The sequence below is a fragment of the Tribolium castaneum genome, chromosome 2 (assembly GCF_031307605.1).
Source record: "Tribolium castaneum strain GA2 chromosome 2, icTriCast1.1, whole genome shotgun sequence".
NCBI classification, from domain to species: domain Eukaryota; kingdom Metazoa; phylum Arthropoda; class Insecta; order Coleoptera; family Tenebrionidae; genus Tribolium; species Tribolium castaneum.
In genome coordinates this window covers 19,206,893-19,224,068 of record NC_087395.1, presented here as the reverse complement: position 1 = coordinate 19,224,068, position 17,176 = coordinate 19,206,893, and the positions used below count along the sequence as shown (strand labels likewise).

At 33.6% G+C, this 17,176-nt stretch overlaps 1 protein-coding gene and 2 non-coding genes across 12 annotated transcripts in view; all 3 read left to right on the top strand.

Annotated features, from left to right (window-relative positions):
• Camta (Calmodulin-binding transcription activator) overlaps window positions 1-17,176 on the top strand; it is a 219,397-nt gene that overhangs the window by 28,454 nt on the left and 173,767 nt on the right. For 9 of the 10 annotated variants that reach the window (XM_064355065.1, XM_064355060.1, XM_064355059.1 and 6 more), the window contains exon 2: window positions 13,222-13,302. The exons of the other annotated variant lie outside the window; for it this stretch is intronic. In XM_064355065.1, the coding sequence (XP_064211135.1) occupies window positions 13,263-13,302 (40 nt within the window). In that variant the 5' untranslated portion in view covers window positions 13,222-13,262. The remainder of the gene's footprint in view (window positions 1-13,221; window positions 13,303-17,176) is intronic. 10 annotated transcript variants of the gene reach the window in all.
• Window positions 13,873-13,944, top strand: TRNAP-AGG (transfer RNA proline (anticodon AGG)). Its single transcript has one exon. It is a non-coding gene; the product is annotated as a tRNA-Pro (tRNA).
• Window positions 14,191-14,262, top strand: TRNAP-AGG (transfer RNA proline (anticodon AGG)). The gene has a single exon. It is a non-coding gene; the product is annotated as a tRNA-Pro (tRNA).

Below are 17,176 nucleotides of genomic sequence, written 5' to 3'. Positions count from 1 at the left end.
ACAAAGTTTTCTATAAACCGGTCCTAAGGGTTGGTTTACAAAAAGCGAAATTGAAATTTAATTCTGAATTAAATTAATTTCAATTAAGTTGCTATTTATTTTGCATTAACAAACGTTAAGGTAATTGCCAAATTTAATTGTGATAAAAACGTTCTGTAAACCGGCCTTAAGTAGGAGTCAAAAAAAATGATTTTTTCGAAAAACATATTTCAGACCGTTATAAAAACAGGAAGGATCTTGAATGATTTCCTGGTAGTTTTCAGCTATCTTCCTATTATTTGAAATTGTTTTCAATGTCCATAGATAGACAGATACATTTTAAATTACTAGCGTAGTCACGTTACAAAAAATTAAATAAAAAAAAATAAAAAAATCTATTCGTGACAGCAAAAAGATCTAATTTTATATAGATTATTTTTTTTACAATATTGGTTTAAATTTATTCGCTGATCAAAACCCTCTATACCTCAAAAACTGTACAACTGTAAAGGGGGTGTCAATCGTGGGTTATTTCTGACAAAAATGTCCAAAAATGCAACCAAAAATACTAATTGCACTTTACCACTTGGATACTTCGTTTGATTTTTAAAAACAATAATTGAATCTACATTTGTTTTTTATCTTTTAAATAATGACAGTCCATAATGAAATTTTAGCAATCAGTATCAGTATTGTCCTAGTTTTATTGGTTGCTTATTAAAAAATTCAGAAATAACTCACTATTGACTCACCCTGTAAATATTTAGATAGGGCAAGTTGAGCTATTTTGGCTTTTTTGAGCTCTAATATTACCCCTTAAAGTATTTATTTGCACAACTACCAAATTCACCTCGTATAATAATAATTAATACCTAGAAAAGCTTTTTGGGATTTACGTATATGTATTTCGAGTATGTCGTTTATATCCTTCTCTTGTATCAGGTAAAAATGTCAAAGTTAGATCCAGGGAGTCTGAAACAGCTGAGATTGCGAGTGGTGGAAAGTGGAATTTGTATCATGACCTATGCTTAGACAGGAGATTGTGGTAGGGTTGAAAGGGTTTTAAAGACACAGCGACGACTGGGAATTTTATTTGTATGAGATAAACCTCTAAAATCTGAATAGCAGGATATTGGAGACGATCAGACATGGTCCTTGTTAGGAATCGCCTCCTCTTGTCTCGTTTTTTACAAAAGCGTATCCTCAATGGACTGAAACTAGGCCATCGATCCACCTCTATAAAAATGTTATTAGTGTAATGGATATATTATGGCTGTTGGGTACATTTGTTGTGATTCACGCGGTCGTGTGTTATTGTAGTCCTTACTTTATGCTGTCACCGCGCATAAAATTTATCGTTTCTATTGTTTTTTGCATAAAGCCAATTTTTATTTCAGTTTGTGCGCTAGCCAAATAGTAAATTTTTCTCTAAAACTTATTTAATCTTGTCTCCGGAATCCTTACGATTCCGGAATAAGAGTTTCGAACGTGTTTCCCGAAACAAATTCTCTTCCTATTTCGCGACGATTTTGTGCGACTAGACACGTTTCGTGGCGTGCGTGTGTATCGTTTTTTTCGATGGTAGAGTTCGAAGTGTTGGTCCGGGGAGTCCGGGAGGCCGCACTAAGGGCCCATTTAGGTACACGTGCTCGAGTTTTTACCATCGGCGTGCTAACTAGTGCTTTATTCCAGCAGTTAAACACACATTTCATGTTTTAATTATGCTTTTAGAGGGCCGTAAGCGCCCGTCTTCTAATGGGGTCGCACGGAATCCACTCGACGAAGAATAGTTTCATCTCATATTTGTTTGTTTGTTCAGGCTCGAGGTTCTTGCTTTTCTCGTCTCTTAAACTTCGTTCTTTGCAAAATAGTTTATTTTACTTGAAAAGTTTTTGTTTTATGACGTTCTCCTAATGTTTCGGTTGTTTATTTTTTTGCGAGACGAAAGAGCGAAAATTAACGACTACTTAAGCCTTTATTCGTCAGCGAGGCGAACGGCGGGGTTTCTTAATTTTTACACAGGGCTCTCTTATGTGATGTCATTACTTTTATATCTGGAAAACGTAAAAATTTTCATGACGTACGACTTTTATTATTTAAACTTTTCGGACTGAATTTCATACATTCGCGTTATAAAATCCAAGGTTTATTACGGCCTACGTGCGAAATTGACGAATAAAATGCCAAAATGGGAATATTTTTCGATGCCAGACGCGCTACAGCCGAGTTACAAGCAAACGCCAAAATAAACCAGGATATAACTGTTTCGACAATGTCTAACCACTACTCCTCTAATTTAAATAAAGTTGAAGACAAAAAATCGCACCAGACAGAGGGAATTAAGTTACGAAGCTGATGGTCGGTTTATAGAAGCGCTATTAAATTAATCCACAAATAAATGTTTGATTAACTAATCGCGTGATCAAATTGAACCAATCAGATGCTCTTATTTACGAAATCAACTTTTAACAGCGCATTAAATTTTAATTAGGCTTTCTATGAGCCAGTACTTTTGAACAAAAATTAAATATTTAAGATATGTTTCAATGTTTTATCAATTATTTAGTTCAGATACTATATTCCTAAATTACCTTCAAATTTTCAAAAATACATACAATTTACAACTTAATTTGGGATCACAAAATAATAGTAATTAATAAATTACTAACTAATAAGTGATAGAAAAAGTACTTTAAAAAAGTCTAAAAGATAAAAAACCAATGTTTATTCAGTTAATGTTTTTAAAAACATTAGAACAAAGTATCTAAGTGGGAGGTGCAATGAGTATTTTTGGTTGCATTTTAGGACATGTCAGAAATAGCCCACTATTCACTCACCCTGTATGAACATCCATGGACACCCCTACTTCGACCAAGTTCGAAAAACCTTCTTAATGACTTCGAAACTTTAAATAATTATTTTCAATGAAAACTTAAAAAAAAATCATTTTTTTAAGTTTTTTTTATTGCTTTTTAGTCTTTACTTATTCTAAACATCTTTTTCTCTAAGATTTAGTTTCGCCGTATTATTATTACACTATTATTTTGCTGATTTTTGCAAACTTGTTTAGTGGTATGTGATAGCAAACAGTTGTTAGCATTAAAAGAACATCCTAACCTCTGTTCTGTGTCTATACTCTATCGCCCAAGATAAATGAATTTAAAAAAAATGGCGACATTTGTTTGCAACGAAACTTAATAAAAATGATTAGGTATTAATATATTTCCCAATGACCAACATACCTTTAATGTTGGTATAAGTTACGGTATGTACACATCGAAAATCCATTTGTAAACATAACTTAAAACTTCAAAACTCTTTTTAACCCCTTTAGGGGGTATTTAACTACATAGGATTGCATTGTCATACAAATTATGTAAGTATGCAAAATTTCAATTCATTGGGACAACGGGAACCTTTTCAAGTTTGGCTCCAAAAATATGAAACAGACAGACAGACAGCAAAGCAAGTTAAATAAAAGCTTTTAAAAATTCTGAAATTTTTGGTTCTGAGTGTAAATTTTCCGTTTTTATATTTTTGCCTCATTTATGTCAAGAAATGAAAATACTTGAAATAAAAGCTCGGGAGTGCTTATTATCGTGGAAACTTTTATTCGTCAGATATCAGGCCTTAATCCAGTCCTTGTCGCTCCAGCTTTTTTATATTTTACGATTTTATGGCTCGTATACAATCTTACCTTCCTTCTTGCCTATCATTATTCTTATATGTGTAAAGCATAAAAAATTTGACGACGTACAAGTTTTATAATTTCAACTTTCCGTCTGGATTTCATGCAGAATTCGTGCTTTTATTAGGGCCTACTTGCCAAATTGACGCATAAAATGTGTTAGAAGCGGTCGAGATTTCGTGCTGAGTCGGAAGGAATGTTTTAATCGCGTGAAAAATCGTTTTGTGTGTTTTTTCTTAATTGTGAAAATATTTAATTAAAGTTTGATTTTTACCATTAGCGCGAAAGCCGATCTTATTAATTTAAACATACAACGGGTGGGTTCATGACGAATACGAATTTAACTTTCATTCCGCATTCATGGAGTATTCTAAGCATCACTCAACTTATTTGAATATAAAGAGATGTTTTCATTTTGGGGAAAATAAGAAGGTTCCTGAAATTTTGTTTATGACATAATCCGGTTTTTTGTCGGTAATGGTTTTAATTTTTATTTAATGAATTTTGCGAATCGTTGATGTTATCAAGTTTTTTGTTGCTGCTTTTAGAATATTAAACACATATCGCGGGAGCTCCACAAAAGGGATCGTTGCAAACTTGTTGGCCAATGAAGGAACTAAGTTTAAATAGACAGCTCGGGAATACGGCGCAAACTGATCGCTGTATTTTAATAAATTTAAAAAGTTTTAATATTTTGCGGTTTTATTTTTGGTTCGCTGAAGCTTTCAATTATGCTAATTTTTTCGTAATAATTATTCGGCAGTCTTCGTCCGCCATTAATGAGCTATTACAGATAATACGGGAAAGTTTTCCAATTTAACGGGGTCGGTTGTTTAAAGGGAATTTAATGCATTTTTTAATTAGGGATCGTTTTTATTTGTTAAAATCACATTTTCCGCATGGTCGCTCTCCAAATCGCTGAATTACTGGCCGAATGTAATTATTTCAATATTTCAATTTCAAATATAAATTTGTTTCGGTCCATTGCTTGCTTCAGTTATTCGTTTTCAGATAATGAAAAATGTCGATATAAATCACCGAGATGTTCACTAGATGGTATTAAACGTTTAGGAATTTTTATTTTGTATTTTATTCCGATCGAGCAAGTTCGGCGAACTTGCAGCCAACTGTCTTTCGCAAAATAAAATTAATTCCTGAATTTATGTTTATTTATTCCGTCATTATTCACCTCGAAAGTTAGCAACTTTTGTCACATTTCATCCAGTCAACCGTTGATGGATTAGATTTTTTTCGTTGTTTATTATTCACTTTGTGAAAGTCGTACATCATGTAAATACGAATGTCACATCGTTATTTCGTGGTTGCTTGACTGGAGCTTTCGCAACATTCAGATAAAATATTAAACGGCGGATCAGATTGTTCCAAGTCCGTTTCTCTTACCACAGTTTTGGCTGATTAGTTCGCGAATGGCTTTGTTTGTCTGCCAGATTTCAAACGAGATTTTGTCCACGTCGAATCGACTCGTTCCGGCCACATAATGTCGCTCATTATTAACAACAATAGAAGGGGAGTCTGATTGGTGAATTACACTGTTTTATGTAACAGAGTTTTGCGGCCGTTTGAATTTTTTTGTTTTGGTTTTACTTAGCCTAATGCCATCAAATATTCATATACATTTCCGGCAAATTGAATAGTTGTCGAGGGAAAATTACAACACATTGGGTTTGTTTATCTTCATATATTGATTTGTAAGATATTTTTGTGTGGGTGTTCACGTGGGCGGAAAGGCGTCGACTTGAACGACGCTGCAATAGATTTGGTTTTGAATTTTATCTGTTTCAGGATTTAATGCATTTTTGATGCTGTTATGGCTGATTCTTTTAGGGTCTACATTAGAAACTTTCTAACTCTAGTTCTAATATAGCTAGAGCTTTAAGATTTTGTATACAATCTAATTCGACTATTCTGAGTTTAACTAAATTATTTTTAAAATCGCTGAATTGCCAGAACTATGAGAAATTGGCGCCAAACTTGTAATTTTAAATAGTAGCACTTATTTTTATTGCATTTTTAAATTTGCATTTTGAAACTGAGTAAAATGTATCGTAGTAGTCATAGTTTTTGACATATGTCAATTTTTTGTTAAAATTTTCATTTGCAGGGGTTTATTTAAAATATTACAGTTTGTGAACACTTTACAATAAGTGAATTAAGTGAATAATTTTTTTTGCTTTTGATAGCTTAAGGTTCAAAGGTTAGGATTCTTTCAAATTGCAAGGCTAGTATGATTTTTTGAAAATGATTAAAAAATGATTATAAAACAAATGGAGTGACCCTGTTTTTTTAATGGCAATCGAAAGAACATCAATTTTTATGCAGACTTTTATTAACATCTTCTATATCTATCTCTTTACAGTTTTTGAAGTAATCACAAAAACAAAATTTTGGCTCATTATTTCCATTTTTAATCAAGTAAACTTTTACAAAATACGATAAAATTGTGGTATTAATTAAAAGAGATAGGGTATAGGACGTGTTGATAAAAGTCCTTATAAATATCTATATTCTTTAGATTGCAGTTAAGAAAAAGGGTCGTTCTATTTGAAAAAACTGAGTTATAGCAGTTTTTTGAAAACCATTTTGAAAAACTCATAGTATGCATGAATTTTGACAGTTGAGAATTTCAAAAATTCTAGAAAATTTCTTAAACCTTCGTTTATTGAATGTAAAAAAATTATTCACTTATCCCAAAGTATTCAACGGCTGTGATATCTTAGATAAATCCTTGCTAATGAAAATTTTAACAAAAAAATTGACATATGTGAAAATCTGTGACAGATAATTACCAACAAATTGGGTAAATTTTACTCAGCTTAAGAAGGTAAATTCTAACATGCAATAAAAATGTGAAGTTACTGTTCAAAATTTCAAACCTGGCGCCAATTTTTTATAGTTCTGGAAGCTCAGCCATTTTGAAAATAATTTAGTTGAACTCAGAATGCTCGATTTGGATCGTAGACAAAATTTTAAAGCCTTAACTATATTAAAAGTAAAAAAGTTTCTAATGTGGGCCTTAAAAGATTCACCCTGTATTCTATCTTTTGCGAAAGGAGAAATGTTTTCTTAGACATTATTTTTCATGTCTCAATTGAACTGGTGATCAATACGATAACAATCAAACGATTTTTGTGTACTTTTTAACGGATCATTAAAGCTTATGGCGTTATTAAAATTGAAAACATTGTTTGATCGATTGATGTCTCTGTTAGGAGTTTTTTAAAGCTTCATTAAGTTTTACTGGTGTAGATGTGCATTACAATGCTGTAACATTCATTATTATTTTTTATCTTGAGACGATGTTCTTTCAACGGTTGTGGGTCAAAGTAGCGACATTTATTCGGTAGATTAGTTCGCCAGTTTCACGTCGAAAATTCAGATGTTAGTCTCTCGAAAAAATTGATTTTCGTTGGCCTCTTCCGTATTAAATTTGTGATGGAGTAGTCTCCATAAATCCGGAATAACTTCGTGCTTATACATGAGATTCTGATATTTGGCATGGAATCAGCCAATGGTGAGTCGCGTCGAGGGGCGCGATCGTCTTATGTTATGTTATATATGTCGTCCCATTTCATCCCGGCTGTGTCAGCCAAGTTCTCCACTCGCGGTGACGATTTAACACCTACTTCAATATTAAGAACTGCCGAACAGGATTTAACATTTTCCTCTCTTCGACATTTTTACCTAATCTGGATTTTCAGTTGAGCGCTTCGGCGTGCGAGAGACCTCATTTCTCCTCCCTATCCATCATAATACAATGCATGTATCAGGCTTGTATCAAGGTAATCAGTATTAATAGCTCCTTGCTCGGCGCAACATTCATCCCCTTTCTGGGCATATCCAGGCTCTGCGCGCACAAAGACCGAGATCTCACCCCGAGACGCAATTGTTGGCGAAATTAACTCGCTTTTGACAAGACGTTTGGCGCAATTATCCCGTTTTATTTGTCTAATTGTCAAGTCGGTACAATTATTACCATGATTTATCGTCGTAGCGCGACGCCACGAGGAATTTAATTGATGAAGTGCGCTGGATGGTCTCCATTCAGCGAAAATGATGTATGGTCACCCACAAATATCGATAATAATTCACCCATCGACGCTTAAAGTCTACTTACGTTAATGACGCTTTAGTTTCGACGACGTTACGGTTTGTTTTACGGTTATGTCCAAATAAAACTTTTTGCACGGAACGATCACCCCTCGATAACAATTTCGAATAGAGAACACGCATTTCAGTCATTAAACCCTTGTTAAGTTTTGGTCTTTTTCTACCAATATAGTCACCCATTAAACCGTACGAAGGCCGACATAAATTCCTAAATGACTACAATTAGCATTAAACGATCGCCAACATAAATCGACGATCACCCCAATAAATTTCGATGGCAACTGTCGATCATGACGAACGCTCGCTTGGCTCACGTCCAAATATAATTATATAGCGTGTTCATTGCTGACAACTCCATCATTAATTAAATACCGAAAACGCCCTGTTATGATGTCAAAACGGGCAAATTGAGTGCGTTTAACCGAACGCTTACCTCATTTTTTATCTGTGCTAACGATTGCGGCGAATCTAATCACAGAAAATTGGTGGCTTCCAGAAGACAAGTCAGACAGTGATTTGTCTAAAAATAAGACTGGCGTCTAAAATAACAACAAAATAGCAATTTTACTGTTTTTATGCTTGTGCTGTATTGTTGAATTAAGAAAAAAAATACCTTTTGGAATTGGAAATGAGGGAATCTTTAACTAAGCCTAACCCATTTCGCTATATTATTATAACATCACAAGCTGTAAATAATACAGCACGACCAGTTGGACAGTATACACTTGGTTTGTTTGGTTTAAAGGTTTTCTCCTTTCCAAAACCATTTGTATTATGCAAATTAGTCATCAACATGAATGTAGTATGAAAATAGTTCGAATAATGAGCTGAAAAATGTTAACGCGGCCCAAGACGAGTGCGATCCCCATTTCAACGTTTGTCTTCGCCATTTGTTACTTTTCTCGCCGCAGACTAGTCATCACTTATCACTTGAGAACCGAAAGAGTCTACAACCATTTCAAGTTTCGTGAGGTGGGGTGCACTGACTGTTTTAAATAGGATATACGAATATTGTAGCCTTTTTTGATTTTGCTGAAGAAGGAATCAAGAAACTTATGTCATTTCTGTATGATTCAAAACAAAATTGATAATAAAACGTCATAAATAACAATAAAAAAGATAAAATTAGAAAAGACGAGTTGTATAAATGGCTCCTACATCTCAGGAATACTTTCTCATATTGAGGAAAAAGTGTACTTTGTTCACAGTTCTTTTGTTATTTTTTTCTATGCCTCTATGAAGTTCAGGTTTTCGCTCACTCTCACTTCCTTTATTCTGTTTTGTCTTTGCCTCTATCAACTTGTATTCCATAGAGCATGAGTTTTAGACTTCTAGGTCTTCTTAAAAGCAGTGTCTTAGAATTTTGGGTCTCGGACTCCATCTCTGAACCAGTGTATCATCTCTTCGTTTATGCATATTTAAGAGGCTGTGTAGTCTAATCTGGTTAATTTTTTGGTGTTAGCACCAAATTTTTGTAGTTGCGGCATCTTGTAATCGGTTCTTCATTTTGATTTAAGGTAATGATCTCTATTCTTCTCTCCAAAGCTTCTACAACTGAGTCATGTTGTGTTGTTTTGCTTTAGGAATGTTCTCAAATTGTCCTCTTATACCCTTGTTATTTTATCCGACTTTTGCCGCTTCAAATTGTGCACTGTCCAGGAAATTTTTTCTTCAAATTTTGTTGGTTTTTGATGATTCTTTGACATCGAAAGTCGTTTGCCCGTTTTTTTATTTTCTGTTCAAGTTTCTTTGGAACCTCCTTCTTGATTTTCTTCACTTTTTCGTTGACTTCATTTCTAAGTTCGTAACCTTATTCTGTAATTTCTTCTCTAACTGTTTTCAATGCGTTCTTTATTTACTCTTGTTTGGAAAAGAAAACATCGTCTTACTGATTTTCAATTCCTTGTTTTTGTATTTTATTCTTCTTTTTCTTTACTACGCAGTTTTTTGCGTTTTTTTCCTTTTTTTTTGGAGACGTTGTTCTCCTTTCTCTTTTTTGTGATGTTCTTCTTATTTTTTTTCTGAAGTTTTTTATTCTGTGATGTTTTATTCAAATTTAAATTTAACACAAATGTAATGTTAAGTATAAGTTTTACTATTTTAATTGTCGATGTTTTTATAATGGTTCTTTAGCAAGTACCTAATGATGTTTGTGTTATACTCGTAATAGACGACACGTTGCGTAACAATTACAATTGTTTTATTACATTCTCCACCAGTTATCTTCTCACCTTGGGTTGTTTTTTACTTTACGACGTCGTTCTTCTTTTTTTTCTTCAATGCGATGTTGCTTTTTTTCTTTGGGACGTCGTACTCTTAAGTTTTGTCATCAATAATGATGATTCAATATTTCGTATATTGGGCTTCATTTGTATTATATGCTCAGATTTGGTTGCCAAGTTTTAACTTTTTTCGTTTTCATTTTTTCATTTCTAGATGCTTTTTGAAACAAAATAGTTGCTTGGAATACAAGGTGTTTCGCATAACTTTACGAAAATTGCACCTAATGTACATACCCAAATATACAAAAGTCACATAACAGATACAAATAATTCACATTTAATTATTAAATTTTTGGAAACTCATGACAGTAGTTGTCAAACTAATAATTGTTTCTTTATAGTCATTAATAGCTTTTTTTCAGAAACAGTAATCATGTGTTCTATTAAGAGACGGAATGAATATGATTCTAGTCTATCTATTTGAATCACTAAATACTCAAAAACGTTGTAATTTTTAAGGGGTGAACAAACCAGAGATTATTATACAATGTTTCAAAATTTTTAATCGATTTCGTATCGGAATATGTGTTCTTGGTGCGATTTTACATGTGCAGGTCTCGTAAATCTTGTAATAAGTATACAACTTTTGATGATTTTGGTTTTCTCACTTAATGTTTATAAACAATTGTCATTTTTTTACACATTTTAATCTTTAGTTTATAATCGCGAATTTTTCTATACAGCGTGTTTCAAAAAAATGTTGCCATATTTCAGGGTGTTCTAAAGGTCCCTAATATAGAAATTTTTTTCCTATAAACGTCTAGTCGGAAATGCGCCGTTTTGCCTCTAGGACTATCTTTGTCCAAAAATGTAACACTATCTAGTTCACATAAAAGACTTTAATATTAATTAATTTAAAATTAAATTATATTATTAATGTGCTTGAAAAACAGTATAAAAAAGATAAAAACAACTATGTACTTTACCCTATTTGTAATAAGATATTATGTGTCTATAATAAAGTTGATAGGCTATAGAAATTGGGTTTTTCAAAGTCTGTATATTTAAGGTCAAAAACGAATTTGGTGTTTCTAATCAAATCAAACAAACTATTTTTCTGTAGAATTAGTTTAGTAGTTTTGATCGCTGTTTACTGTGATTTGTGAAGAAACTGAAGTGGATGATTAAACATACTTTGGCCTAAATTAAAAAAAGTGGGTAATCTTAACGTTCTATTACTGATCACTGGATGTAAAGAAAGACGTGTCTTCCAGCCTCAAAAACGTTAGGAATCAGCAAATTAAAAGAGTGATTTTAAATAAAATGTAATACTAATGTAATTATGGCGGAGTTTTAGCCCCCTGTCAAGAGATTTAAGGCCTTTTTGACGGTCGTAATCAGTAATTTAAAATCGCTTTAATATTTTTTGCATGCCGGAGACGAATGCTTCGCTCGTTGCCTCTTCAGAATTTGTCTCCGATTTATCGTTGAAAAATTCTCGTTTCGTTCACGAAAGCCCGAAATAAATTAGAAATTCGTTTCAGTTATGCAATAAATTGTAAAAATTAATCAAGTAGGAAAACGGCTTCTCGACAGGAATTAAACGAAAAGAAACAAAATACTTGTACCGGTGCCAGTTTCGACTCCACAGCGTAATCCGAGACGCTCCCAGTCTGACGCACAGACACGCGATAAATTAAACATAATGGTTAGAAAGGAGGCCGTGCACACAGTGTGTGTGACGTCATTCGACGCTCCGTGTGATGAATCCCGGAATCGAGATCCGGGAACCGCTTGCAGCGCCGGAAGTTCGGTCCTTTGGTGAAGTTTTCGACGACGCCAAGCTTTTCACACCCAGCAGAAAGCCGCGAATACAGATGTCGCGCGACGTTGCCGGCTTTTTTCGATGCTCGAAAGGGTTAATTAATTTAAGCAAACGATAAATTGCGGAAATATTAATGAAAATGGGAAGTAAATGAGCATTCGGTAATAAGAATGGAAGAGATTAATGATAATGGAGTGGTAAAAAGGGAGATAATCTTGCGGGAGAAGGAAAAAGTTTAGTCAAGACGCGGTCGTGGTTCATTTGGAAAAGGATAGGGGAAAGGGTTGCGTTGAGGGAGAGATAAAATGTGCGTATTTTTATAGCAGGTGCGTAATGAAGGGAAAGGTTGCAGGGATATTACGAGTTAATGTGTAATGAATAATAATTCCTGAAAGGTAGCAAGTTTGGGTTAAAATTGGGGAAAATAGAGTGTTAATTGAACGGTATTGCAAGAAACAATTAAATGAAATGAATCAATACGAAAACAGGGCTATTACAATACAACACCTAAATAAACAAATAATGGCTGCGTTTCGAATCGGTCCATTACTGAATTGACTGTCCATCGTTTCACAAAGACAATACGTTAAATTTTTAATCACGAAATTAATTCCGGGTATAAATGTTTTGTCTAAGTGTGTTTCCACTATTTAATAAATACGGTGAAATGTTCTTTGGTAAGCCTCTCCGCGAAACCCAATTGTATTATTGTGTTAACCGAGTAACATTTAAACTAAGAACTAAATAATTAGATGTTATATTTATCGTTGTAGGAAAAGTTGCAGTCGTCTGGCGTGTCTTCTAATTTATCTTTCCGCATGCAAGAGCAACTCGCTAGAAGACATAATTGGCTTTCTCGTAAGAAATTCATGTCTGACTTTTAATATGTACACTAGAGGAATTAATTAAAGCATGGGCCAGAATAGACTGTCGGCGAAATACAACTTCGGCACTTTTCACAAGCTTTTAAATACGACGGAACTCGTTAGATGGAAATCATTGGCATAATTCGTCTCTCACAAACTTGCAAACTTTACTCCCGTGAGACATAGAGTTTTTTCTGTTTGTTTATTTATTGATTTAAAGGCGGAATTATTCTTCGTGTAACAGTTTCCCTTAATGATCTGTCGTTCATCTTGAAAGTTTCACGTTTTGTTGGGCGAATTTATGAGTTCTTCAACCCTTGCTTCCAGCGTGGCCGTGTTCCTGTGGCGGAATTCCTGTTATGCATGCTTTTGATTCATCCCTAAGGCAAGACGGCGTCGTCTTAACGTCGAGTCGTTACAAACCTCAAAGGGATTAAGGAATCACGAGCAAATTCAGATACAGATTAGGGTGTTTCACTGATAAAATCAATTATTTATTCGTGTTTGTTTCAGATCAAAAGGGAAACGGAGAAAATGTTAGTCTGACATCGGGTATGGCTTCACCTGCAGTTTTCTGTGTCAATCTACAACTAAGTAAGTAAACATTTGATTTATTCAACACAGATCGATCAGGTGCAACTTGTTGCTGCGTTGTTGCTCTTTGAACAGCGATTATCTTGTCGATTATTCAACGAGAGGAGTAACAATTACGGTTTTTTACAATGGGTGATGTTTTTTCAATTTATTACGAGTGAGACTGACTTTATTGGATTTGTTTCTCTCAAACGTGTTTATTAGGCTAATGTGATTATCCCACTCACCCCTAGAGCTTCACTTGCTTCATTTGACACCTTTTTCAGCGCGATACTTAAATTTAGAACTCGTTTTGTTCAAATCTGATTTTATGCATCTTTTGCGAATTTAAGATAAAATTTCCAAATACATTATTCTGTGATTTTGATTTGTTTTAATATTCCTAGAGTGAATAAAGTGTGTTCACTGTTGGCAAGAATTAAAACTATATTACGTTGATGTTACCCAATGGAAAATGCAATTAAGCGTCAGCATAAAATGTGAAAGTGAATTCAAATACCAAATATTGAAAGTATGCCGTGAGGTGATAATTCTCTTTGAGAGATATCAAGGTGAAAGTGTTCTTCAACTGGCTCGTTGGTCTAGGGGTATGATTTCCGCTTAGGGTGCGGGAGGTCCCGGGTTCAAATCCCGGACGAGCCCAACTTTTTTTTTATATAATTCGCATCATTTTATAAGATGGGATTTACTTATCGCAACTGTTTTATTTATTACTTCGATTTGTTTTGGCTGAGAGTGCAATTTCGTTATATTTCATGTAGTTGACACGTTTTAGTAATTTAATACTTTTTATCATTACTGAGGCAATGAAAATGAAATTAGGTGAGCAGGTTTTTATGATTTTTATCAATGATCACATTTTCGATAATTTAATTGCTGTAATTAATTGGCTCGTTGGTCTAGGGGTATGATTTCCGCTTAGGGTGCGGGAGGTCCCGGGTTCAAATCCCGGACGAGCCCAATTTTTTTTTCAACAAATTCATATTGTTTTTAATTTCATGTTGAAACTTTGTTTCACTGAACAGTAAACGAGCGACTCAAATTATTAATTACGCTATGTTAATCAAAAATTTGTGTATACATAATTAATAAGTTTTTTCATTAAAATCTCTTACTTCTACACTTTGATGTCCAGTTTTGTGATATTTTTGTGTGGAGTTAACAGTTTGGAGATAGTCATATTTGATACCACGCCCTAATAACTCTCAGTATAGTCGCTTTTCCGACATATCGGTAATTGCATTATGGCGCGGCTGAGTGTGGTCAAGCTTGCTAATTAATTAAACACTTCGAGGGCAGTTGAAGCGAATTGGCCGTACTAAGTTCGAAGTCTAAAGCCACAACATAACCGGATGCATCGGACTGGTGGCGGAAAACGTCAACACAATCATTCGGGAAGTTTTCGTTCAGGAAAGTTGACCACTACAACAAAATGGAAAGTGCAAAAGTAACAAAGAATATTTGAAATTTTTATTTTTAAAATGTTTCACTTCTTGCACTCGCTCAAAAATAAATGTTTGATCAGTAGCATATTGATTATTCTAAGTACAAGGTGTGTTAAAATGATTTTTATAGAGCCGTCTGTGAATTTCTTATGTAAAATCAGAAATGCCGTTTTATAGAAATAATGACAGTTAGCAACTCGGAAATAAGCTTCGATAATAAAAGTGTTTTTTTTTTAATTTTTAACGAATCTTTTAAATGTAATTAATTGACAAATTATGTGTTTTCGACATTTATTGACAGCAGATTCAATTGAGCAGAGCGGTAGAAACTTTTTTACACGAAAATCTTAAACTTAAAAGTTAACTAGGTGCAAATCATTTTAACATACCTTGTACCTATTATACCTAATTACCAGTGTGAGGAAATTTTATGGGCGAAGGTTAGTGCATGGGCGCGCGCTTGCAGTCAGATAAACCTTTAAATCGAAATGTTGTGGAACAGCTTGCATTGTTGATATAAGTTAGGAAAGAGTATTAAAAAATGTTTAGACAAAGAATTTTTTGTTTCAATCCTCACGAAGGGGCTGAAAAGACGTTTTAGCTAAAAATTTGCAAACACCTAAAATTGGACACATTTTGCGTTTACATACTCATATCTTCCTTCTGGATAAAGCTAGAAACTCCGTTTTTTTTGCAAACAAATTTTCAATAAAGGCAGATTTATACGTAGTTTAACAAGGTTGAGTTTTGATAAAGGGAAACCAAGAAAATTACATTTTCTTGTAACGTTGCATAATTGTGTAGTGAAATTTTCGAGATGCGGGAAAGTTTTTTAATTTAAAAGATAGACTCCCACATAATCGAAACGAAATAAAGCTAATACTTGAAATAAATTTTTGGTGCAAGAATCATTTCGTTATCTGTAAGACTCACCAAGTTATTGCAATTTAAAATTACTGCAAAATGCGCCTGAGGTGAAACCGAACCGTATTTCCCTCTAAAGCGTGTTCATCGCCTTTGATAACATTTTGAGTGCTAAAAATCGTAAATCGTAAATAATTAAAAAATAATTAATGTCACTTATCTATTAACATTATACCTTTACTTTTAACCGCCCTAATTCTCTGTTAATTTTAATAATATCTAAAAAGTCAAAAGAACAGTTTTATCTCATGTACTTATTTAAAAAGCATAAAAGTGACCCAGTAGAACTAAATTACGAAATTGTACTTCATTTCAAAGTATTCTTTGGTGTGACATTAATATTTTTTTAATTATTTACCATTTTTAGCCCTTGAAATGTTTTCAACCACACCACGTTTCAAAGGGAAATACGCTGCGATTTCACCTCGAACACATTTTGTAGATAACTAAATAATCCTTCTTTAAAGTCCTTTTTAAAAAAATATACAAATCGTAACGTTTCTGACGAATTAACCGGTAACATTAATTGTATAAACCCCTAGTAAACTACGCCAATGCACGCGCTATAACGGACCATTTCATCGATAAATATGAACATCGCGAGAGCGCTACGACGAGTCAGCTGATCGGTTGTGGCCTCATGGCCACCCCATAAAATTTCCTCACACTGCTAATTACACCACATGACATTGAAATCCGAGAAATCAAATATGATTTTTTTAAATTTTTTCTACATAATATGTTTTTGTTTTTGCTTTACAAATGTGTGTTTAATTTGATAAAACAAAAATAATAAAAACTTTTGTGTAATTGAATTTTTCAACTCATTTGATCAAATAAACGTATTATTGAGAGCTTTGCTTGATTCACAAAACAAAAGTACATTTTCACGATGTCAAACAGGAGATAATAGAAAATAGTTATTTCTATTCTTGTGTGATAGTTATCATTTTAATGATTTTGGCGGTGGTTTGAGCCTTTTGAATCAGCTGTGTTATCTGTTTTCTGGTAAAGTCAGTGTTGGATAAAAACATTCCTATACAGCGTGATTCACACATAAGTTCACTAGGCTTGCGCGTGTAAAATGCAAGTACAATCAGCGAAACCTTATCTAAAACCATGGTTTCTAAAACTAACTTTTCATAGGCATAGTTCTCACAACTTTTAGAAAACGTTCTTTGTCATTAATGAGGATAGATATTTAGGTTGTGATAATTTTCACGACTCCGTTTCTTATTAGAATTTGTTATAATAATAATTGTTGAAAAGAAGCAAATTTTGACTGATAACCTGATAATGAATTTATGATGAATTTGGCACCCATTGTCATGGATTTCCAAAAATTAAAAACTTGTGACTTGTTTTTTGGCACGTTAGGTTCAGGCCTTGTAAATTTATATGAAACACGCTGTAATATAAAGAGAGGAAATAGATCAGTTCGCCACATGGTGGCGAAGATTGGGTGCGAATTCAAATTTGCTATTAAAATGTTGGTAGTGTGGCTT